At 43.4% G+C, this 21,254-nt stretch overlaps 1 protein-coding gene across 1 annotated transcript in view; it reads right to left on the reverse strand.

Moving 5' to 3' along the window:
* The window catches only part of paf1 (PAF1 homolog, Paf1/RNA polymerase II complex component), a 36,017-nt gene that overhangs the window by 9,010 nt on the left and 5,753 nt on the right, over nucleotides 1-21,254 (reverse strand). Inside the window, exons 3-10 of the mRNA XM_048522464.2 lie at nucleotides 19,436-19,528; nucleotides 14,383-14,504; nucleotides 11,602-11,668; nucleotides 9,256-9,357; nucleotides 8,134-8,239; nucleotides 5,318-5,386; nucleotides 2,985-3,088; nucleotides 1,442-1,558 (exon numbers count right to left, since the gene is read on the reverse strand). Coding sequence (XP_048378421.1) covers nucleotides 1,442-1,558; nucleotides 2,985-3,088; nucleotides 5,318-5,386; nucleotides 8,134-8,239; nucleotides 9,256-9,357; nucleotides 11,602-11,668; nucleotides 14,383-14,504; nucleotides 19,436-19,528 — 780 coding nt within the window. The remainder of the gene's footprint in view (nucleotides 1-1,441; nucleotides 1,559-2,984; nucleotides 3,089-5,317; nucleotides 5,387-8,133; nucleotides 8,240-9,255; nucleotides 9,358-11,601; nucleotides 11,669-14,382; nucleotides 14,505-19,435; nucleotides 19,529-21,254) is intronic.

Genomic DNA, 21,254 nt, shown 5'->3' on the forward strand with positions numbered 1-21,254 from the left:
GTTCACAACCCAGAGATAAAGATAGAGAGAGACAGAGACAGAGAAATGGAGAGGCCAGAGGAGATTCAGTTCAGAAGTATCATTCAGCAGATATGCTGTTTTGCAGCTTCACAGTTGTCAAAGGAATTAAGCAAAACCCTAACTTACTTTCTTTTCGTTCAATGAGAAATGTTATTGAGTTATCCCGTGCTAGTGTGTCTTGGGGAGAGATGGAGAGAATCACATCTGCTGCAGAAAGCTAGTGAAAACAAACACTTAGGTTGCAAGCAAGAAATGAAAGGGTAAAGACAGGAGTGGGATACTTCACTGGGATACAGTATCTTTCTGGGTAATGCTGGGAAAAAGAACTGAATTTTTTTTGTTTTTGCTGCTTAAGAAAGGTTATTTCTAAACTGTTTTGTGTATACAGCTTTATTTTTTGGGTAACAAACTTTTACTCATTCAAATACTTTGGCAGCCTCTTGTCCATATGTTCAAAGATAGAAATGCAGGAAAATTGCAAAATTAAAACTTATGGTGTATCAAGTCAGGTTTCCCTCTGTGACATGACTTGCTCAGTAGTATCATCAGTTTGGATCATAACACTTTGACCAATACACCTGGGATCAAACTTTTGCACCTGGTAATGTGTAATGAGACAGGGAGAGCTAAAGACCACATAGTAAATTTCACATCCAGTTTGAGAGTGAGAAATATGGCTCCAAAATGGCAAATTAAACTTAAATACAGATAATTCCAAGGTAGGAAGACAGCTCTTTAATGTGAACTGGGTTTATAGGTTAGAAGTGACATAGTAGAAAGACAGAAGCAAACATTTAAGTAAATGCATAATCTTCAATGACGATATGTTTCATTAAGAACAAACACTCTACTGGAAAGATACACCACCTGTGGCTAACAAAGGAAATTAAGGGTGACATTAAAGGAAAAACACACAATGCTACAAAGTATGGCGGTAAGCCAGAAGACTGGGGAAACTTTCAGAAACCAGCAAAGAAATCCATCGGCAATAATGATGGAAGAACTGAATTATGACAGAAAGCCAGCAAGGAAAGTAAAAGGACAGTAGAAACTACAAGGATATTTAAAGGAACAGAATAGCTAAAGGCATTACTGATCCCAGTGGAGTGCGACGGAGGAATTAACACTGGGAAACAAGGAAAAGACAGAGGTTTAAATAATTATTTCATAACTGTCTAGAAAGTAAAACTGTAGAAAATGGTAGGGAGGGAGTTTTATTTAGCATCCAACCAGTGTTATGCAGGAATGCTAAATCAGCCACTTGCTTATTTTAATATCTTCTGTCTAAAACTGTCAAATTCGCGCAGACTACATTTCATACTTGGGGATTTCCTCATTTTGAGAATTGTATAGCTGAAAATCAGCGTAAGGTCTTTACTGTAAATTCTAAGCACAAAAACAAAATAACCTGCTGACTTACATATCCTCTGGCATGTAGTCAATGCACTCCTCATTATCTCTTTTCCGTTTCCTTATGGTTTCCTCATTTGGCAAGAAGTAAGCAACAAATTGGTTTCCTTCCTCATCCATCATACCTCTGGGGAGAGAGAGAGAGAAACAGTTATATTTCAACCTGAACCTCTCAGGAACTTTCAGAGTTAACAGTGAAGTCAAGAATTCGAGATCATAATCACTGCCTACATTGTTGTAATGTGGATAATTTTGCTATTCTCCATTTACACCTCTTCAGGATACATCTTTTCTTTCCTTAACTTGTTCCAAGACCATGTCCTTTTGTCCTACATCAAGATTAGGTCTGTTCACTAATCTTCACCATAATTCATGCCACCACTGGGATGTGCGACTACTGCCTTCCAAAAAATACGGGAGGTGGCAGGTCAAGGAGGAGTGAAGGTGGCAGGAGCTTCAGGTGATGAAATGGGTGAATAAGGCAACAGGGGTGTTGTGATGTGTGTGTGTGTGTGTGTGCGTGCGTGTCTGTGTGCGTGCGTGTCTGTGTGCGTGCGTGCGTGTCTGTGTATGAGAATAAGGAGGGGCAGGAGAGGCGAGGGGGCAGAAGGCCCACCAGGGGTTGGGAGATAAAGGAGGGAGAGGTGATGGGGGTGTGTGGGAAGAACCGGGGTAAAAAGCACAAAGTGGGGCAGATAGATGATGGGGCCAGGATAGATGGCGGGGGTTTTGGGACAGTTGGGGATGCAGGACAGGGAGGGCTTTAAAGGGGATGGCAGATTGGGTAAAAGGGGCTGGGGGACAGGCTGTGTTTACCTGTCAAGGAGAACACTCTCACCTCCCTTAAGCTTCCTGAGCAGAGTAGTTCTCCGTAAAGTTGGAGGTTCTTTTTGATGCTTCCTCCAAGTGTACCGGCTGGCAGACTGTACATTCAAGACTTAACCTTTCACTATTTAAAATTTTTTGATGATTTCCATAAAGACCCAGGTTCGATTCCAGCTTTGGGCAACAGTCTGTGTGCGGTCTGCACATTCTCCCCATGTCTGTGTGGATTTCCTCCCACAGCCCACAGTTTAGGTGGAGTGGCCATGCTAAATTGCCCCGTAGTGTTCAGGGATGTGCAGGTTAAGCGGGTTAGCCCTGAAATGCAGGGTTACAGGTAGGTGGCGGCTCTGGGTGGGATCCGCTTCAGAGGGTCAGCATGGACTTGATGGGCTGTAGGGCTTCTATAATTCTACTCCCGTAGATAACCACCCCAGCTCATGGAGGTAGCTAAAAGGCAACATCCTCCCACAAGCTTGTTTACACTCATCTCATGCCATTACCTGTTCAATCCGTCTTAATTTTATGCCACTTTTCTTCATGGCCATTAACGGTTTCTCAATTTTGTTTTGCAGCCTGGCCCCACCACCTTTTGAAAGCCAATTGCTGCATATTGAATAGCTTTAACAAGGTAACTCACAGTTGGAACTTAAAACTTGTAGCCTCGATGCATTAATGCAACATGCCCTGACTCCCTCCTTTTACAGCATCAGCATGTCAAACAGCCTCACCTGATCATAGCTTGGGACATCATCTCCACAGCACCTGGACCAGTGATCTCTTTGGGCGCTGGATCAGAGTCGAATATGACCTGTGCACATGGGTTAATCCACATCTATGGGAACGAGAAGGAGTCAGAGATATGAAACCATCTTCTACAGATGTGCTTCTCGAAACAATGGTTCTGCTGTGACCCATTTTAAGGCTTCACACTTAAAAGTTAGAGAGAAAATTAGGTGTTGAGATTCAAACAGCAAGGATACAGGCACAGAGAACAACTGAGACACCTACCTTTTGCAGACTCTGTTAGTGTCATATCCCAGAGCTACTTGGATACGACCTCGCTCACAGTTAAGCAAAAAACTCACAGCCATCTAAAGGGTTCACCTCAAATTGGAGTCTCTGCTCCACAGCTGCCATTGCATCTACAGAGATGGCCACCTCAAATGCTCATCCCACAACACCAGTGGGGGTCCTGAGCCAAAGTTCAGGAACCCTGAACAAAGTGAACAAAGCAGGATTGCTGGCACTTCTGAACGATGACTATAAAGTACTATGGGGTTCTGATCAGACATTTCAGCAGGTCCCTGGGCTCCTAAATCTTCAGCTTGGGAGTGACCAACCAAAAATATTTATATTGTCGCAGATCACGTAATCTCCAGGGTAATATGTTCTTGACAGACAAAGTGTCAGTTTTACTCAGTGGGTTCAAGCCCATTCCAGGACTTCAAATACAATCTCAGTTTGGTGGGGAAGGGTGTGAAGAGAAACATGAAGAATTAACACAAACAGCAGATAAAGAAACAAAGCCTTTTGTTCAGCAGAGAAACTACGATGGTGAATTATGCAAAGCAAAATCTCCAAGTTAGTGGGTGACAAAGGCAGCTAGGGACAAGCAGTTTATAAAACTTATCAGGGTAGCAAAATGGCATCACCGATGTGAAGCCTAGAGAAAAGGCTCTTATATAACTTTATTAAAGGATTTCCAAACGTTTTTTATTCACTCATAGGATGTGGGCTTCTCTGGTTGAGGTAGCATGTATTACCCATCCCTTATTGCCCAGAGGGTAGTTAAGAGTCAACCACATTGCAGTCAGTCTGGAGTCACATGTTGGCTAGACCAGGCAAGGATGACAAATTTCCTTCCCTAAAAGGCATTAGTCAATCAGATGGGTTTTTCCCAAAAGTTGGCAATAGTTTCATGGTGATTATCAGACCCCTAATTTCAGATTCTTTATCAAATTCAAATTCTACCATCTGCCATGTCAGGACTTGAACCCAGGTTACCACAACATTAGTGGAGTTTCTGGATGAATAGTTTAGTGATTATGCCACTAAGCCATTGCCCAGCCCAAACTAATGCTATCACTGCTCTCTCCTTGTCCAGCGCTACGTTGTAGCATACACAGATTTTCAAAACATGATTGGCAGGATTTCTCGCAAGAGTTTCTCAGAAAAAAATTCATATCAGGGAAGAAATGGAAACTTAGATGCTGAGACAGGCTGTTGGCGGCTTAACAAGCAACAGAGCTAACAAAATTAAATACTACCCATAAAATAGCCTTGTATCAATCCCAAATTAATCTGACTGCTTAGCTCCATTGCCGAAGTCCTGTATTAAACCCAAACTAATCCCATTGCTCTGGGCTCTCTTCATAGCCCTGCCACAATCCAAATTAATCACACTGCCTCCAACTCTAGGCCTGTCTGCCACTGCTTCAAATACTTGCCTTTGAGAGATAAATGGAGTTTCAGAAGACAATCAGGAAAATTTTTCTCACAAGAAATTTATCCGAGAAGTTCAGGCTTATCAAACAAGAGGGGTCAGAGCTGCTGAACAGTTTATGAGAAGTAGGTGCTGCTCAGGAATGGGGATGTGGGGAAGGTGTTTTTGATGTAGTGGCTGGCAGCAACATGGACCTTACTGCCTGTGGGCAGTGGGAGTGGAGACAATTGATGATTTCAAAAGGAACTTTAGATGAGCACTTGAGAGAAATAAACTTGTAGGCTCTGGGATCAGAGCCAGGGAATGGGAGCAACAGGTTAGCTCCAGAGTGCTGGCACAAACTCGATGACCTGAACAGCCTCCTTCTGTGTTGTAGGTGATTCTACGTGGTCAGCCTCGGCCCAGAGCAGCCACTTGGCTGTTGGTATGTGGAGAACAATCTCAAAACTTGATGATGGCTGACGCCAATACTCATCTACTGATAGTTTCCTCCATCTCTCTATCATAACATTCTGCCAGAACCATGTGGATAAGGTCTCAAACTAAGACAGGCCACCAGGATGCAATGTTCCAAGATCATGCAATGACCATTGATAAAACCACAGCCACAACCCTTACCTTAAAATCAGGAAATACAGGCATGACTTCCACAGGGGTAACCCGAGGCTTGCTGTAATGTTGAGTAACCTAGGGGACATAGACAGAGAGAGACAATACGATTAACAATAAAATCGGCTCTCCAGCTGCAAAGCCTGGGAACATATTTGTACTGCTGTTGGAAGGAACAGTCCAGTCATCAGTTAGAATGTCAGCCATGGACTGATGATTGGAAACTTAAGAGTTGAACTGTTAACCTGATCTGCCTTCAACAAGTGCTGCCATCTGCTGTGACCCAGTTTGGTAGCACCTTCTGATTCTGTTCATGGGGTGCAGGTATTAGTGGCAAGGCCCAACATTCACAGAATTATAGAATCCCCACAGTGTGGAAACATGCCATTCGGTCCAACAAGTCCTCACCGATCCTCTGAACAGCATCCAACCTAGAACCATCCTCTTAACCCCGCATTTCCCATGGCTAATGCGCCTAACCTACACATCCCTGAGCACTATGGATAATTTAGCATGGCCAAACCACCTAACCTGCACGTCATTGGACTGTGGGAAGAAACCAGAACACCCAGCAGAAAACCACGCAGACATGGGAGAGAGTGCAAACACCACACAGTAGTCCAAGGCTGGAACTGAATCCGGGTCCCAGGCACTGTGAGGCAGCATTGCTAACCACTGAGCCTTCCACAGCATTGCCCTATCCCTAACTGCCCTCAAGAAAGAACCAGTGAGACATGTTCCTGAGGACAATAACATGGTTTGCTTGGTCATAACAGAAAGCAATTACCAGTAAACCACATTGCTGAGAGTCTGGAGACACACGAAGGACACATTCCATGACACACTAAAGAAGAAAAAACTTTAAAGCAGTCCTCTGGATTACTTGTCCAGCAACACCACAATTATAATACCACACTGTTCTTTCACAGTCCATCACAGAATCATAGAATTAGCGAGTTTTGAGAAGATTTGTAGCTCAGGTTGAGGTTCTGGATGTGAGTTTGCTCACTGAGCTGGAAGGTTAGTTTTCAGACGTTTCGTCTCCATTCTAGGTAACTGCATCAGTGAGCCTCCGACGAAGTGCTGGTGTTATGTCCCGCTTTCTATTTATCTGGTTAGGTTTCCTTGGGAAATGACATCACCAACCCAAGGAAACCTAACCAGACAAATGGAAAGCGGGACATAACACCAGCGCTTCGTCGGAGGCTCACTGATGAAGTTACCTAGAATGGTGACGAAACGTCTGAAAACTAACCTTCCAGCTCAGCGAGCAAACTCACATCCAAATCATAGAATTCCTACAGTGTGGAAGCAGGCTATTCAGACATTGAGTCCACACTGCCTCTCTGAACGGCATAGTACCCAGTCCCAATCTCAGGCCTAACCCTGTAACTCGTATTCCCAATGGCCAATCAATCTAACCTGCACACCTTTGGACTGTAAGAGGAAACCGGACCACACAGAGGAAACGCACAAAGACATGGAGAGAATGTACAAACTTCACACAGAGTCACCTGAGGGTGGAATCAAACCTGGACCCCTGGCACTGAGAGCTAGCAGTGCTAACCACTGAGCCACCGTGCCACCCAAGTTGGACCATGTTGGTTCATTTGTCACACTCGCTCAGGAAAAAGTTCACAGGTGATTTATTTCCCCAAGGAGTAGAACAAAATGAATGCCCTTCACTTAAAATGCAGTAGGCTGCATCATTGACTATATTTAACACAGAGATAGACAAATGTTTTCACATCTCAGGGAATCCAGTGATTTGGGAGACAGTGGGAATGCGAGTTGAAACCCACAGTCAGCGGTGATCATAATGAATGGAGGAGCAGAATGAATGGGCTGAATCCTATCACTTGTATTTTTGTGAAAAATCACTTCAAAGAGATACAGAAAACTTTGATCTCAGGTCTCTGATGCCTTGAGGTAGCAGTGCTAACAAGTGAACCACCATGCTGCCTTGTCAGTTGAGGATGCAAATGAATTGCGGTCCTTGAAAAACGAGGACATCTGAGATGTACAGGAGTGGAATGCCTCATCCTGGGAGCAGATGTGGCAGAGGTGAAGGAATTGGGAATAGGGGATGGCATTTTTGCAGGAAGGTGGGTGGGAGAAGGTGTATTCTAGGTACCTGTGGGAGTCGATGGGCTTGAAATGGATATAGGTTTCTAGGTGGCTGCCGGAGATGAACACAGAGGAGTCCAGGAAGGAAGCAGAGGTATCAGAGATGGTCCAAGTGAACTTAAGGTTGGGGTGAAAGGTGTTGGTGAAGTGGATGAACTGTTCGAGCTCCTCGTGGGAGCACGAGGCGACGCTGATACAGTCATCAATGTAACAGAGGAACAGGTGGGGTTTAGGGCCAGTGTAGGCATGGAAGAGGGATTGTTCCACGTAACCTACAAAGAGGCAGGCATAGCTTGGGCCCACGTGGGTACCTATGGTCACTTTGTCTATAGGAGGTGAGGTATTTTTAATCACGTTTCTATCTCTTAGTGTGCATTTTTACATTGATTATATAGACCTCTTGATTATTTGGAGTATTTGATCAATATATGCACTCCTGGCCCCATAGATGCCTGTTAATAAAAAGTTTGCTACAATTAATAGTTTGGATACTCCTTTACAGGGAGGGCTTTATAATTTGGTATACCTCTAATAAAGGAAATGAATTAAGGTAGAGTTTAGGAAAACTCGCAGAAGGTATAATTGATGTGATGCAGAGAGGTGCAGTATGACAGCATTCCTCAGGTTGCAGGGGATTGGTGGTCCAAACTAATCTCGGAATGGGATCTGTTCCCATTGGTAGGAATGATTTTTAGTACCTCTTTATTCGCATCCACGAATGTCTTTTCAATCGCTGCGATCTGGCTGTCTCTGTCTTTGTAAATCTCCTCCTCTGTGAACTGCTGCTTGACAGACACACCGATTCTGATTTTGGAGGGAGAGGTAAACAGAAGACATTGACAGAACTAGTGAGAAGCACAGAAACAACATCAAGGATAAACACATGCATCTCCTGTCCAATTCTCAATAAAAAGTAATGTGGAGATCTCAACTAAAACTACAATACCTGTGATGGCACAACACTACTTCAGACTAACGAGTTTTAGGAGGCTTCATTCAGCCTGGTAATTTTCAGAATTGAACTCATATCCTGCGTTCAGAATCTGATACAGTGGCTGTGATTTCCAAAAATCTAAACTGGATTTGGTACTTATAGAACTGCTGGATTTGGTACTTATAGAACTGCTGGATTTGGTGGCTGCTTGTCTTTCTGCACAAAGACACCAGGGGGCACTAAAAAAATTGGTTAGAAGGAAAAGCTGCCACACAAGACCAGCTGGTCTGGTTCAGCACATTCAATCTCTATTACCTCCCCAGCTGGTTCTCTGATTCTATCTCACCAATGAGATTTTAATTTTTTAAAAAATCATTTACAGGATGACAGTGTCACTAGCTAGGCAAGTATTTAATCGCCCACCCCAAGCGCTCAGACAGTAGTTAAGAGTCAACCGCATTACTGTGGGTTTGGAGTCACATGTGGGCCAGACCAGCTGAGGATGACAGATTTTCTTCCTTAAAGGACATTACTGAAACGGATGGGGCTTTCCAACAATCGGCAATGGATCCATGATCATCATTTAGACTCTTAATTCCAGAGTTTCCTTTTGCTGAATTCAAATTCCACCATCTACCACAACATGATTCGAACCCAGGTCCCCAGAACATTGTGGGTCCCTGGATTAATCTAGTCTAGACGTAATACCACTAACGCCATTGCTTCCCCAACTTATATTCACCTTAAAATGATCTAAAGGCAACATTTTAATTAACACTTGGTCAACTGTAAGCAAAGGCAAAGCCTCAATCCAGGGAGTCCTGGTTAACATAAGCCTACACCCTTTGCAAACACTCTACAAGAGTTATAGCCCCACGTAACTTACTTGACTTCTGGCTTCTCATTGGAGATGCCATATCGGTTGAATTCTGTGGAGATGTATTCAGTTTTTCTCATCCACGGCACCACCTTCGCATGTTGCTGTGAACTGAATTAAAAGATGCACAATTTATAGCATGAAGAGAATACTGATCAATTACAACCGGCCACAGGACCTCATCCTGGTTATTCCTCGGTGAACCCCATGACCTCAAAACCCAGTCACTCTCAGTCCCTCCAACTGCCCTTCCACCCTAGCTACTCCTAGCTAGCACCAATGATCAGTACTGGCCAGTGCAGAGAGTCTCCCTGCTCATTCCTGGCCAGTGCCAACTTGGTCCCAGTCACTCATGGCCAGCACTGTCTGTCTCCCAGTTACTCTTGGCCAGTTTGACAATTCCCCAGTTATCGCCAGTAAGTATTATACAGTCATAGAAACATACACGCTGAAACGTATCCGTGCAGACCAAGTTTCCCCAAACTAAACTACTCCCACTTGCCTGTGTATGGCCCATATTCCTCTAAACCATTCTGATTCATGTACCTATCCAAAAATCTTTTACATGTTGTAACTGTTACTGTGTCCACTATTCCTTCTGGCAGTTCGTTCCACATACAAACCACTCTGTGAAAATGTTGCCCCCACAGGTGCATTTTAAACCTTTCTCTTTGCACTTTAAAAGTATGCCTGCTGGTTTTGAACTGCCCCCCCCACCTGAGAGAAAAGACTGTTGCTATTCACTTTATCTGTGCCCTTCATGATTTTATAAACCTCTACAAGGTCACCCCTCAACCTCCTACGTTCTAGTGAAACAAGTCCCAACCTATCCAGCCTCTCCTTATAACTCAAAACCTCTAGTCCCAGCAACATGCTAGTAAATCTTTTCTGACCCCTCTCTAATTTAATAATATCCTTCCTATAGCAGCGTGACCAGAACTGAACACAGTACTCCAGAACAGACCTCACCAATGTCCTGTACAACCTCAGCATGATGTCCCAACTCCTATACTCAAAGGTCTGAGCAATGAATGCTGGCTTGCTAAACGCCTCCTTAACCCTCTGTCTACTTCTGATGCAATTTTTAAAAAACTGTGTACCTGAACCCCTAGGTCTCTTTGTTTGACCACACTCCCAGGGTTCTACCATTAACTGTACAAGCCCTGCCCCCGGTGCTTTACCTAAATGCAATACCTCAAATATATCTAAATTAAACTCCATCAGCCACTTCACAGCCCATTGATCCAATTGATCAAGATCTCTTTGTGATCTTAGACAAATAACCTTCTTCACTGTCCAAATTGTTTATAAAGACAACAAGCAAAAGCTCCTGCGGAACACTGCTGGTCACAGGATGAGAAACAACCCTCCGTCACCACCCTCTGTCTCCTACCATAACAGTCAATTTTGTATTCAACTGGCAAGCTCTCCCCGAATCCCACGTGGTCTAACTTTACTAAATTGCTTACCATGCGGAACCTTGTCAAAGGCTTTACTGAAGCCCACGAAGACAACATCTACCACTCTGTCCTCATCATTCTTTAAGGTTACATCCTCAAAAAACTCAATTAAGTTTGTGAGACACGATTTCCCATGCACAAAGCGATGTTGACCAACTCAAATCGGTCCTTGCCTCTCCAAATGCATGCAAATCTTATCTTTCAAAATCCCCTCCAACAATTTACCCACCACTGATGTTAGACTTGCTGGTCTATAATTTCTTGGCTTTTCTTTACAGCCTTTCTTGATTAAAGCCACAACATTGGAATACCCTCCACTCTTCCAGCACATCAGCCATGGCTTTAGATGATCCAAACATCTCTACTAGGGATAATAAGAATTGCAGATGCTGGAGAATTTGAGATAACAAGGTGTAGAGCTGGATGAACACAGCAGGCCAAGCAGCATCTTAGGAGCCGGAAAGCTGACGTTTCGGGCCTAGACCCTTGATTAGAAATTTCTTCATGATTTTTAAGACCTCCAGCTCTTCTGTAATGTTGACTGTTTTCAAGACATCAATATTTATTTCCCCGAGTTCCCTAGCCTCCATTTCTTCTAGCTGTCTCCTGGTCACTCTTGGCCAGCAGTAATAACACCCTGGACACCCCTGGTCAGCAGTGAATCCTGCCACACCACTCTCCCACATCCACAGTCTTGATGTCCAATCAATACCACCTGACATCCCTTGGTAACTCCAACCAGTGCTCCCCTACAGTCATTCTCAACCAGCAATGAACATGCCCCTCTGTCACTTTCACCCAACGGTGAATGTCTCTGCTCATTCACTACTGGCCGGTGCCAACTGGCACCCAGTTGCTCCCAGCAAATACCACAGGTGGATCTTTCATCACTTACCGTTTTGAACTTGATGGTGCCTGAATTTCTTCTTCAAGTAGCTTCTCATCTGCAATATCAAGAATGACTGTGGAGAGGAAATGATACCATCAGAGGACAGCAGTGCTGATCAAACACCAGGGAGAAAAATCATTCAGAACAATGTGGGGAAAACAACTGCTGCACTTAAATTTGCTAAAACGTATGCAACAGGAAAAGGGATGGCACTCCTTATTGGTTGCTAGTAGTCAATTCAGAAGCAGTCACACGAGGAAAGGTTGTGCAGGCTGGGCTTGTGCTGATCAGAATTTGGAAGAGTAAGAGGTGACTTGATTGAAACACGAGATTCTGAGGGATCTTGACAGGGCGCTGACGTACAGAATGTTTCCTCTTGTGGGAGAATCTAGAATGGCGGGTTAATGTTTAAACATAAGGGGTCACCCATTTAAGTCGGAGATCAGGAGAAATTATGTTTCTAGAGAGGGTCAAGTGTCTTTAAAACCCTCTTCCTTTGAAAGTTGCATCTTTGAATGATTCTACGGTAGAGGTAGATAGATTCTTGGTAAGCAAGATGGTGATACGTCTTCAGGATCAGCGGGAAAGTGGAGTAATGAGATCGGCCTTGATCTTACTGAATGGCAGAGCAAACTTGAAGGGCAAGTGGCTGCTCCCGCTTCCAATTTAAATGATCGCATATACAGCAGAGACAAACTTCACAATTGTACAGGGGTTCCACAGGGCTCTGTCCTTGGGCCTCTACTGTTTGTAATTTTTATTAATGACTTGGATGAGGGGATTGAAGGATGGGTCAGCAAGTTTGCAGACGACACAAAGGTCGGAGGTGTCGTTGACAGTGTAGAGGGCTGTTGTAGGCTGCAGCGGGACATTGACAGGATGCAGAGATGGGCTGAGAGGTGGCAGATGGAGTTCAACCTGGATAAATGCGAGGTGATGCATTTTGGAAGGTCGAATTTGAAAGCTGAGTACAGGATTAAGGATAGGATTCTTGGCAGCGTGGAGGAACAGAGGGATCTTGGTGTGCAGATACATAGATCCCTTAAAATGGCCACCCAAGTGGACAGGGTTGTTAAGAAAGCATATGGTGTTTTGGCTTTCATTAACAGGGGGATTGAGTTTAAGAGTCATGAGATCTTGTTGCAGCTCTATAAAACTTTGGTTAGACCGCACTTGGAACACTGCGTCCAGTTCTGGGCGCCCTATTATAGGAAAGATGTGGATGCTTTGGAGAGGGTTCAGAGGAGGTTTACCAGGATGCTGCCTGGACTGGAGGGCTTATCTTATGAAGAGAGGTTGACTGAGCTCGGTCTCTTTTCATTGGAGAAAAGGAGGAGGAGAGGGGACCTAATTGAGGTATACAAGATAATGAGAGGCATAGATAGAGTTGATAGCCAGAGACTATTTCCCAGGGCAGAAATGGCCAGCACGAGGGGTCATAGTTTTAAGCTGGTTGGTGGAAAGTATAGAGGGGATGTCAGAAGCAGGTTCTTTACGCAGAGAGTTGTGAGAGCATGGAATGCGTTGCCAGCAGCAGTTGTGGAGGCAAGGTCATTGGGGTCATTTAAGAGACTGCTGGACATGTATATGGTCACAGAAATTTGAGGGTGCATACATGAGGATCAATGGTCGGCACAACATTGTGAGCTGAAGGGCCTGTTCTGTGCTGTACTGTTCTATTCTATCTATCTACAACAGTGGTGTGGTATTAGAGGTTGATCATTACACTGGGTGACTGAGAATGGTGGAATTCTGTCCAAGAACACCACAGCTTTGATCTGATAATTTCTAACTGAAAAAATGTTTCTTTTTCTACTATAAATAGAACTAAGTAAGATCTATGCAGATTCCCCAGCTAATGCTGAATATTTTTCAAGTTCACCTATTGTTTAGCTAACACTCATGACACTCCCTGAGGAATGTGACCTTAAGATAATAAGTGAAAACGGAATTATTAAATATCTTCACTCCACTAAATCATTTTGTTAGTCTAATCCTCTGCAATTTAGCACTGCCTGAATTTGTGTAAGAAAAAGTTTGTACACTGTCTGAGCCCGGTGGCTCCATGCGTACAACGAAAAGTTTTCTTTGGAATATCATGAACAATTTATAACCACTGGGGTAACAGTCAGGTCCCTGTTTCCTGCAGGCACAGAAAGACCCAGATTTCAGATGACAATGGATGCAATCTGCATGTAAGAATGCTTCTAGCACTACTAAACATGCAGTCGAGGGTTTAAATAAATAGAATCAGAGTTTAGAGATGATCTTATTAAAACATTAATCCCGAAGGGATTTAACGACACAATATGGAGAGAAAACTTCCTGTTATAGGCGAGTCTAAAACCAGGTGGTGTTTGAAAATTAGGGAGTCTCCTTTTTAAGACTAAGGTAAGGATTTTTCTTTTCCTCTCATTGGTCTGTGGAATTCTCTTTCTCAGACAGCAATGGAGGCTGGTTCACTAAATATATTCAATGCTGAGGTGGACTGATTTTTTGATCAACAAGGGAGTTGATGGTTATGGGGCATGGACAGGAAGATGGACTTGAGGTCATGAGCAGATCCATCATTTAACAGAGCAGATTTGAGGGGCTGAATGGTCTACTTACATTTCTAGTTCTCTCTGTGCAAGAACCTCAAGTAGAATAGTGAATGACTGTTGCCAGAGAACAAAGTGCGGGAACAGAAGATCAGGGACACGAGCAGTTCAGAACTCTATCAGCATATCACGAAAGCAGCCAAGATACACAGAAGATTGTGCTGACGCAGACAGACCTCGACCTTACCATTGTTATCAATCCGGTATGTATCGGGGTTGATGAGGTCAATCACGACTCCCAGATCTGGTTCTGTTAACAACTCGTGTTTGTGCTGTTTCTCAAGAGAAGTAGCTTTATACTGTACAAATCTGTGGAAATACGCAAGATAAAGAGTTCAAAGTTGTCAAAGAATCATACGCAACAGTGCTGCAGAGGATCCAGCCATTTGGTCTATCAAGTCTTCGAACGATAAATCTAGTTAAACCCAGTTTCTCCCGAAATCCTTTTAGTTCTCCATCCATATTAAATTATTTTTAAACAATATTAATTGAATCTAGATCAATTTTCTTGTCAGGAAGTACATTCCAAATCCTTGTGCAAGCAAGTTTCTCCTGGCCTGCTGTCAGATCTGCTGAATTTTTTCACCACCCTGTGTATATTCCAGATCTCGAACATCCACAAGGTTTTAGATTTTATGTCCTTTATTAGTTTCTTACTTGATGGTAACTCCTAATCTAGAGCAGAAACTGTCAGCCTTCACAGGTGTCCTCTTTCAAGCAAGAAATTACAACTAAAGTCCTGAGTGTGGCCAACAAATGATTGATTGATAGTCTCCTTTTCAGAGCAACTAAAGCCAACCCTTCAAGTCCATGGAATATGCCAACCAGGACCATGTCAAGGGAGACCCCCTAACAGATATCAGAACATTTCGTAAACACTGACACATATTGTCCAAATGGCCAGTATCCAAGAGACGCACATCAACAAACCATCCATTACCATATTAAACATGGGCTTGGTCACAGTCATCATCACATAGGGCACAATCTGAGATTTAGGGCCAGCGTGTTCAGGAGAAATATTGAGAAGCACCTCTGCATACAAAAGGCAGTAGAGATCATAAGATATAAGGGAAAAATTAGACTCGTTGATTCTGCTCCACCATTTGATCATGACTGATAGGTTTCTCAACCCCATTCTCCAACCTTCTCTCCATAACCCTAACTAATCAAGAACCTATCTATCTCTGTCTTAAATGCACTCAACTGAACGGCCTCCACAACCCTATGTGGCAAATTGTTCCACAGATTAACTACCTTCTGTCTGAAGAAATTCCTCTTCATCTGAGTGCTAAAGGGCCAACTTTCACTTTGACGCTTTACCCTCGGGTCCTTGTCTCTTTGACTAGTGGAAGCATCTTCTCCACATCCACTCTCTCCAGGACTCTTGTATTATTTAAGTTTCAATTAGATCCCCGAATCCTTCTAAACCCCATCAAGTATAGACCTAGAATCCCCAACCCCTCCTCATAGGACAAGCCCTTCATTGCAGTGATCATTCTTGCAAACCTCTGGACCCCCTCCGAGGCCAGCACACGCTTCATTAGACATGGGGCCCAAAACCGCTCACAATATTTCAAATGTGGCCTGACCAGAACCTTGTGCCTCAGCAGTACATCCCTGCTGTTGTATTCTAGCTCTCTTGAAATGAATGCTAACATTTCATTTGCTTTCCTAACCGACAACTCAACCTGCATGTTAACCATAACAGAATCATGAACTAGAACTCTCTAGTCCTTTTGCATTTCTGACTCCTGAAACCTTTCCCCATTTAAAAAATAGTCTATGACTCTACTACTCTGCAACCTCAACCTTAACAACGGACTCCAAAAGGTCAGGCTAACTGGTCAATAATACCTCGTCTTCTGCCTCCATTCCTTCCGAAATGGGGTGCTAGATTATCCATTTTCACATCCTGTGGGACGCTCCCTGACTTTAGTGATTTCTGACAAATCACCACAAATACCTGCACAATTTCCTCAGCTATCTCCTTCAGAACACCAGGGTGTAGTCCATCCAGTCTGGGTGACTTAGCCATTTTCAGATCTTTCAGCTTCCCCAGCATCTCCTCCATTACACACACCACTGCCCCTCGAATCTCTTGAAAACTGTGAGAACTATTCAGTTCCTCTGCCATTTCTTTGTTCACCATTACTACTTCTCCAGTCTCATTTTCCAGCAGTTCAATGTTCACTCTTGTCTCTCTCTTACATTTTACGCTTATATTTCATCTTCTCCTCCCTTATTGCTTTCTTAGTTGTCTTCTGCTTGTTTTTAAAGGCTTCCTACTAATCTTCAAGACATTATATGCTTTTTGTTTTGCTTTTATGCTGTCCCTGACTTCTCTTGTCAATCATGGCTGCCTTGTCCTACCCTTAGTACGTTCCTTCTTCCTTAGAATAAATTTCTATTATGCCTCCTGAATTACTACCAGAAACTTGTGTCATTAGTGCTTCATCATCTTCCAATCAATTCTGGACAGTTTCTCCCTCATGTCTTTGTAGTTCCCTTTACTCAATTGTAGTACCGTTACATCTGATTCATCTGCTTCCTCTCAAACTGTAGAGTGAATTCTATGATAATCACTGCCCCCTAGGGGTCCCTTCACCTTAAGCTTCCTAATCAAATCTGCCTCGTTACACAGCACCAAATCCACAATTGCTGTTCCTCAGGAGACTTTCTACCACAAGCTGCTCCATAAAACCATCTTGCAGACATTCTACAAATTCCTTTTTTTGCGATCTGTAACCAACCTTATTTTCCCAGCCCACCTGCAAATTGAAATCCCCCATATTTAGTGTAAAGCATGCCTTCTATGTATTCTGATTTATTTTCCGCCCCAAATCCTGACTACTGCTAGGGGTCTTATACACAACTCCCATCAGGACATTTTTATCTTTGTGGTTCCTCAACCTTACCCTTCCAACTTCTACACCTTCCAACTGATGTCATTTCTTGCTATCAATTTAATTTCCTTTCTTGCTAACAAGGCAACCCCATTCTCTCTGCCAGATGCCTGTCCTTTCAATAGGATCTACATCAGAGACATACGGTATGGAACCAGGTCCTTAGGTCCAACCAGCACACGCGAAACACAGTCCCAAACTAAACTAGTCCCATCTGCCTGCTCCTGGCCCATATCCCTCCAAACCGTTCCTGTTCACGTACTTACCTAAATGTATTTTACCATTATAATTGTACCCACACCTTCTACTTCCTCAGGAAATTCATTCCATATGCAAACCACCCTCTGTGTAAAACATCTGCCCCTCATGTCTTTTTTTAATTCTCTCTCCTCTGGCTTTAAAAATGTGGCCCTTAGTTTTGATATCCCTCATCCTGGGGAAAAGATAACTACCATTAACTCTATCTATGCCCCTCATTATGTTACAAAATTCTATCAGGTCACCTGTTAACCTCCCATGCTCCAGTGAAAAAAGTCCCAGCTTATCCAGCTTTTCTTTTATGACTCAAAACTTTCATACCCGGCAACTTCCTGGTAACTTCTGAATCCTCTCCAGCTTAATAACATCTTTCCTAGAAATGTAATATCTTTAAATAATGCTTTTCTATATTAGCAGCTTTACAGTACACATAGTTTAGCTTAAGATCCTGGATTGTAAGCCGGGACTCTTTAACCTTGCGGAGAAAAAAATAAATTAAATCCCTAAGTTGAAAGGCCTTCTGTCATACTCTAATTGTTCCTCACAAATACAACTAGTATTTTCCTCCAAATGACGCTTCAGTTCCAATTACAACTCAATGGAAGATTTGAACAGTGCAGCCATCTTGCAAATTAACTGTTATCCTTGGACATTTAATTCCCAGCCCTGATCCCCTTGCAGCCATGTCTTTGTGATACCCACAGAGAGATATTCCAGGTTTGGAACTTTTGTCCATGAGTGCAAGGGACAGAGAAAGAGAGACACGTCCACAACAAAAACAGAAATTGCTGAAGATTGCTCAGCAGGTTTGCTATTCAGATAAAGAGTTACCAGATTCGAAAACTTTGTTTTCTTCCCACTGATGCTGCCAGACCCCCTGCTGTGGTTCTTCAGCAATTTCCAGGTTTTTTTTCAGGTCTCCAACATCCACCATTCTTTGTTTTATTTGAGAGATATTTCCAAGTTGGGTGTCAATTGCAAATTTCAAAATGGTTATGTCAAGTCCAATGTACTCAAATTCTTGAGTGTGTTTGCTCCACCATGACTCAAAAGATATTTAAAATCATTACACTTCAGTGCAACAGTTCACAAACGAACCAGACAGGATGTGAGCACTGTCAAACAAAGCAGTTATTCTGCAAACAAGCTCCCACAATAAGCCAAATGGTTGTCTAAGCTGCTGTTGATACTCAGATGAAATTCTCTTCAAGGGACCAGGAGAAACAACTCAGCACTGACCCCACACTTAGTCTCTGACCCTAACTAACTTGCAGAAGCAGGCAGAAGTTACAAAGGTTCCAGAAGCTCACAATATTTCAATTGAGGAGTGCCCCCAACAATCTCCAGTACTTTCCTCCTTTGATATTAATTCTCTTGCCTCAAAGGCCAAGTATCTCCTGGGCCTGTTTCACCATGCTTTTATTCCCACTAACTATTAGCCACAAGTAACTGGATTCTCAAATCCATTTGCTCAACTACTCAGCAGTACCTCTCTAATTACACTCAACCCTCCATCACTACACTGCACCATCATTGCCATCACTCCTTTCACTTAATCTGCTGCAGCTTCCCATCCTTTCGATTATAGGCAGCTTATTAACCAGAGAGCTGCTCGACAGCGCATCAACAGTGGCCTTCCCTACCCACAGTGAGCTCACATTAAATTCAAACCACAGTGGACACTGTTCAGTTCTCAGCCCTGGGTTTTGGGTGTCATCCTTTTTGCCCACTCTACTCTTTGAACTGAAGGAGCAGTTTTCAATTAGTCATAGAGGTAAGTGTTCAATAAGTCATAGAATCTCTACAGTGTGGAAACAGGCCCTTTGGCCCAACAAGTCCACACTGACCCTCAGAGCATCCCACCCAGACCCATCCACCTAATCTACCCATCCCTGAACTTTATGCATCAAAAGGACTTGGAGTCCTTTACTCTCTTCTCTAAGCTGCCCGAGCTTTATTCCTCCCTCTCTTCTCCAAAAAGGTGGTTGTCTACTTCAGTAAGTGCTAGAAGGAAGGGAGACATTGTTGAAGAGGGGGAATGGTTAAATCTGTAGGTCGACTGAACACAGCTTTTACCTGTTGGGATCAAATGGATACGTCACAAACTTTGGGTCAAAGGGAATGTCTGGTAGAGAGTTGCAATACTTCACCCTGCACACCACTCCGGACCTAGAAAGGACAAGAGGAGCAGCAAACATTCAGTCATAGACAGTCATTCACAGCTTGCGCACCCTTAGGCATGAAGCTACCCTCCCCCCATCCACCGCAACATTACAAAACCCACTCCTTAAAAAAAACACAACGTCAAACCCAGCAGACGACTTAAAAATGCTTGAGCCAGTTCAAGCAGTCTACAGTCTAGAACAATAATTAGATGGCAGTTTCATTACAGCTAAGATGGCAAAGGGGAATCTGGACTGAAATACAGTATTATGCCATCTTGTATGAGGCCAACCTCCCACTCTCTCTGTCATCCCATCCCAAACCCATCAGAAACCCAAAGAGGCATAATAAAATCGAAAACATCAATAGACCAAGCAAGCTGTTACTGAGCCTTGTGAATGGAGGTCAAAGGGAATGGTGACTTAGAGTTGCATCTCAGTCAGTGATATGCTAGAGCACAGGTCACCAACACCAGCACACACAACACGTGCCGACTTTCAGCTCAGAAATTCTGAAAAACCACAGCAACTACAGATCACCACCCAGTGATCAAACATGATGGAAGAGATGGTAGCACAATGCACTAAGGACATTGGTTTGAATCTGACCATAGGAGCTGATGGAATTTAAATTCAATTAATAGAGCTGGAATTGTAATGCTGATATCAGTAAGTGTGACCATGAAACCATTACTGATTACTGTGAAAAACTCATCGGATGGGAGTCTAGCCCTACATATGACTCCAGGTCAAAAGCAATGAGATTGACTCTTCACTGCCCTCTGACGTGACCGTGTAAGACATTCAGCTCCGGGCCAATTAGGGATTGGTAACAAATTCTCAAATCCCATGAAAGAAAAAAGAAAAGACAAATCAACTTCAGACACAAATCGACAGTGAGACAGAATGGAGAAAAGGTTAGTTAGAACATATTTCCGTCCAGGAGGCCTCTGTAAATATGGGCACACACCTACAAATTGCAAACATCGGAAAGATCACAGAATCCGTACATTGCTGAAATAGGCCATTCAGCCCTTCGAGTCTGCACTGACCCTCCGAAGAGCATCCCACCCAGGCCCAGATCCAGCCCGCCAACCTATCCCGATAACTCCACTTTTACCTTAGCCAATCAACTTAGCTCGCACATCACTGGAAACTATGGGCAATTTGGCATGGCCATTCCAACTAATTTGCACATCTTCGGACTGGGGGATGAAACCAGAGCACCTGGAGGTAACCCACACAGACACAGCGAGAACATGCAAGCTCCACACAGACAGTCACCTGGGGCCGAATTAAACTCAGGTCCCTGCTGCAGAGGCAGCAGTGCTAACAGCTGAGCCAATGAGCTGCCCTGAAGATACCATGAGTCAAGCAACGGTTAGAACACAGCACAAAGAACTATCACATAAAATTACTTAAAAGTTACAGCACCGCACAGGCTATTCAGCTCTACATGAGCATCCTCCCAACCCTCACTGTACCTTTCTATTCCACTCTCATGTGCTTATCTAGCAGTCTCTTATCTTACTGTATTTGCCTCAACCACTCCTGCCACAGTAAGTGCAACATTCTCACCACTCATTCGGTAAAACAGATTACATTTTAATCTATTTTATGTTAAAAAAACAGGTTTATTCTGAATTCCCCACTGTACTTATTAGTGTCTATCTCTGTGGAGAGAGAGAGAGAGAAAAACAGGGTTGATGTTGCAAATTCAAATGATCGAAACT

This window comes from Stegostoma tigrinum, chromosome 39 (genome assembly GCF_030684315.1).
Source record: "Stegostoma tigrinum isolate sSteTig4 chromosome 39, sSteTig4.hap1, whole genome shotgun sequence".
Lineage (NCBI taxonomy): Eukaryota > Metazoa > Chordata > Chondrichthyes > Orectolobiformes > Stegostomatidae > Stegostoma > Stegostoma tigrinum.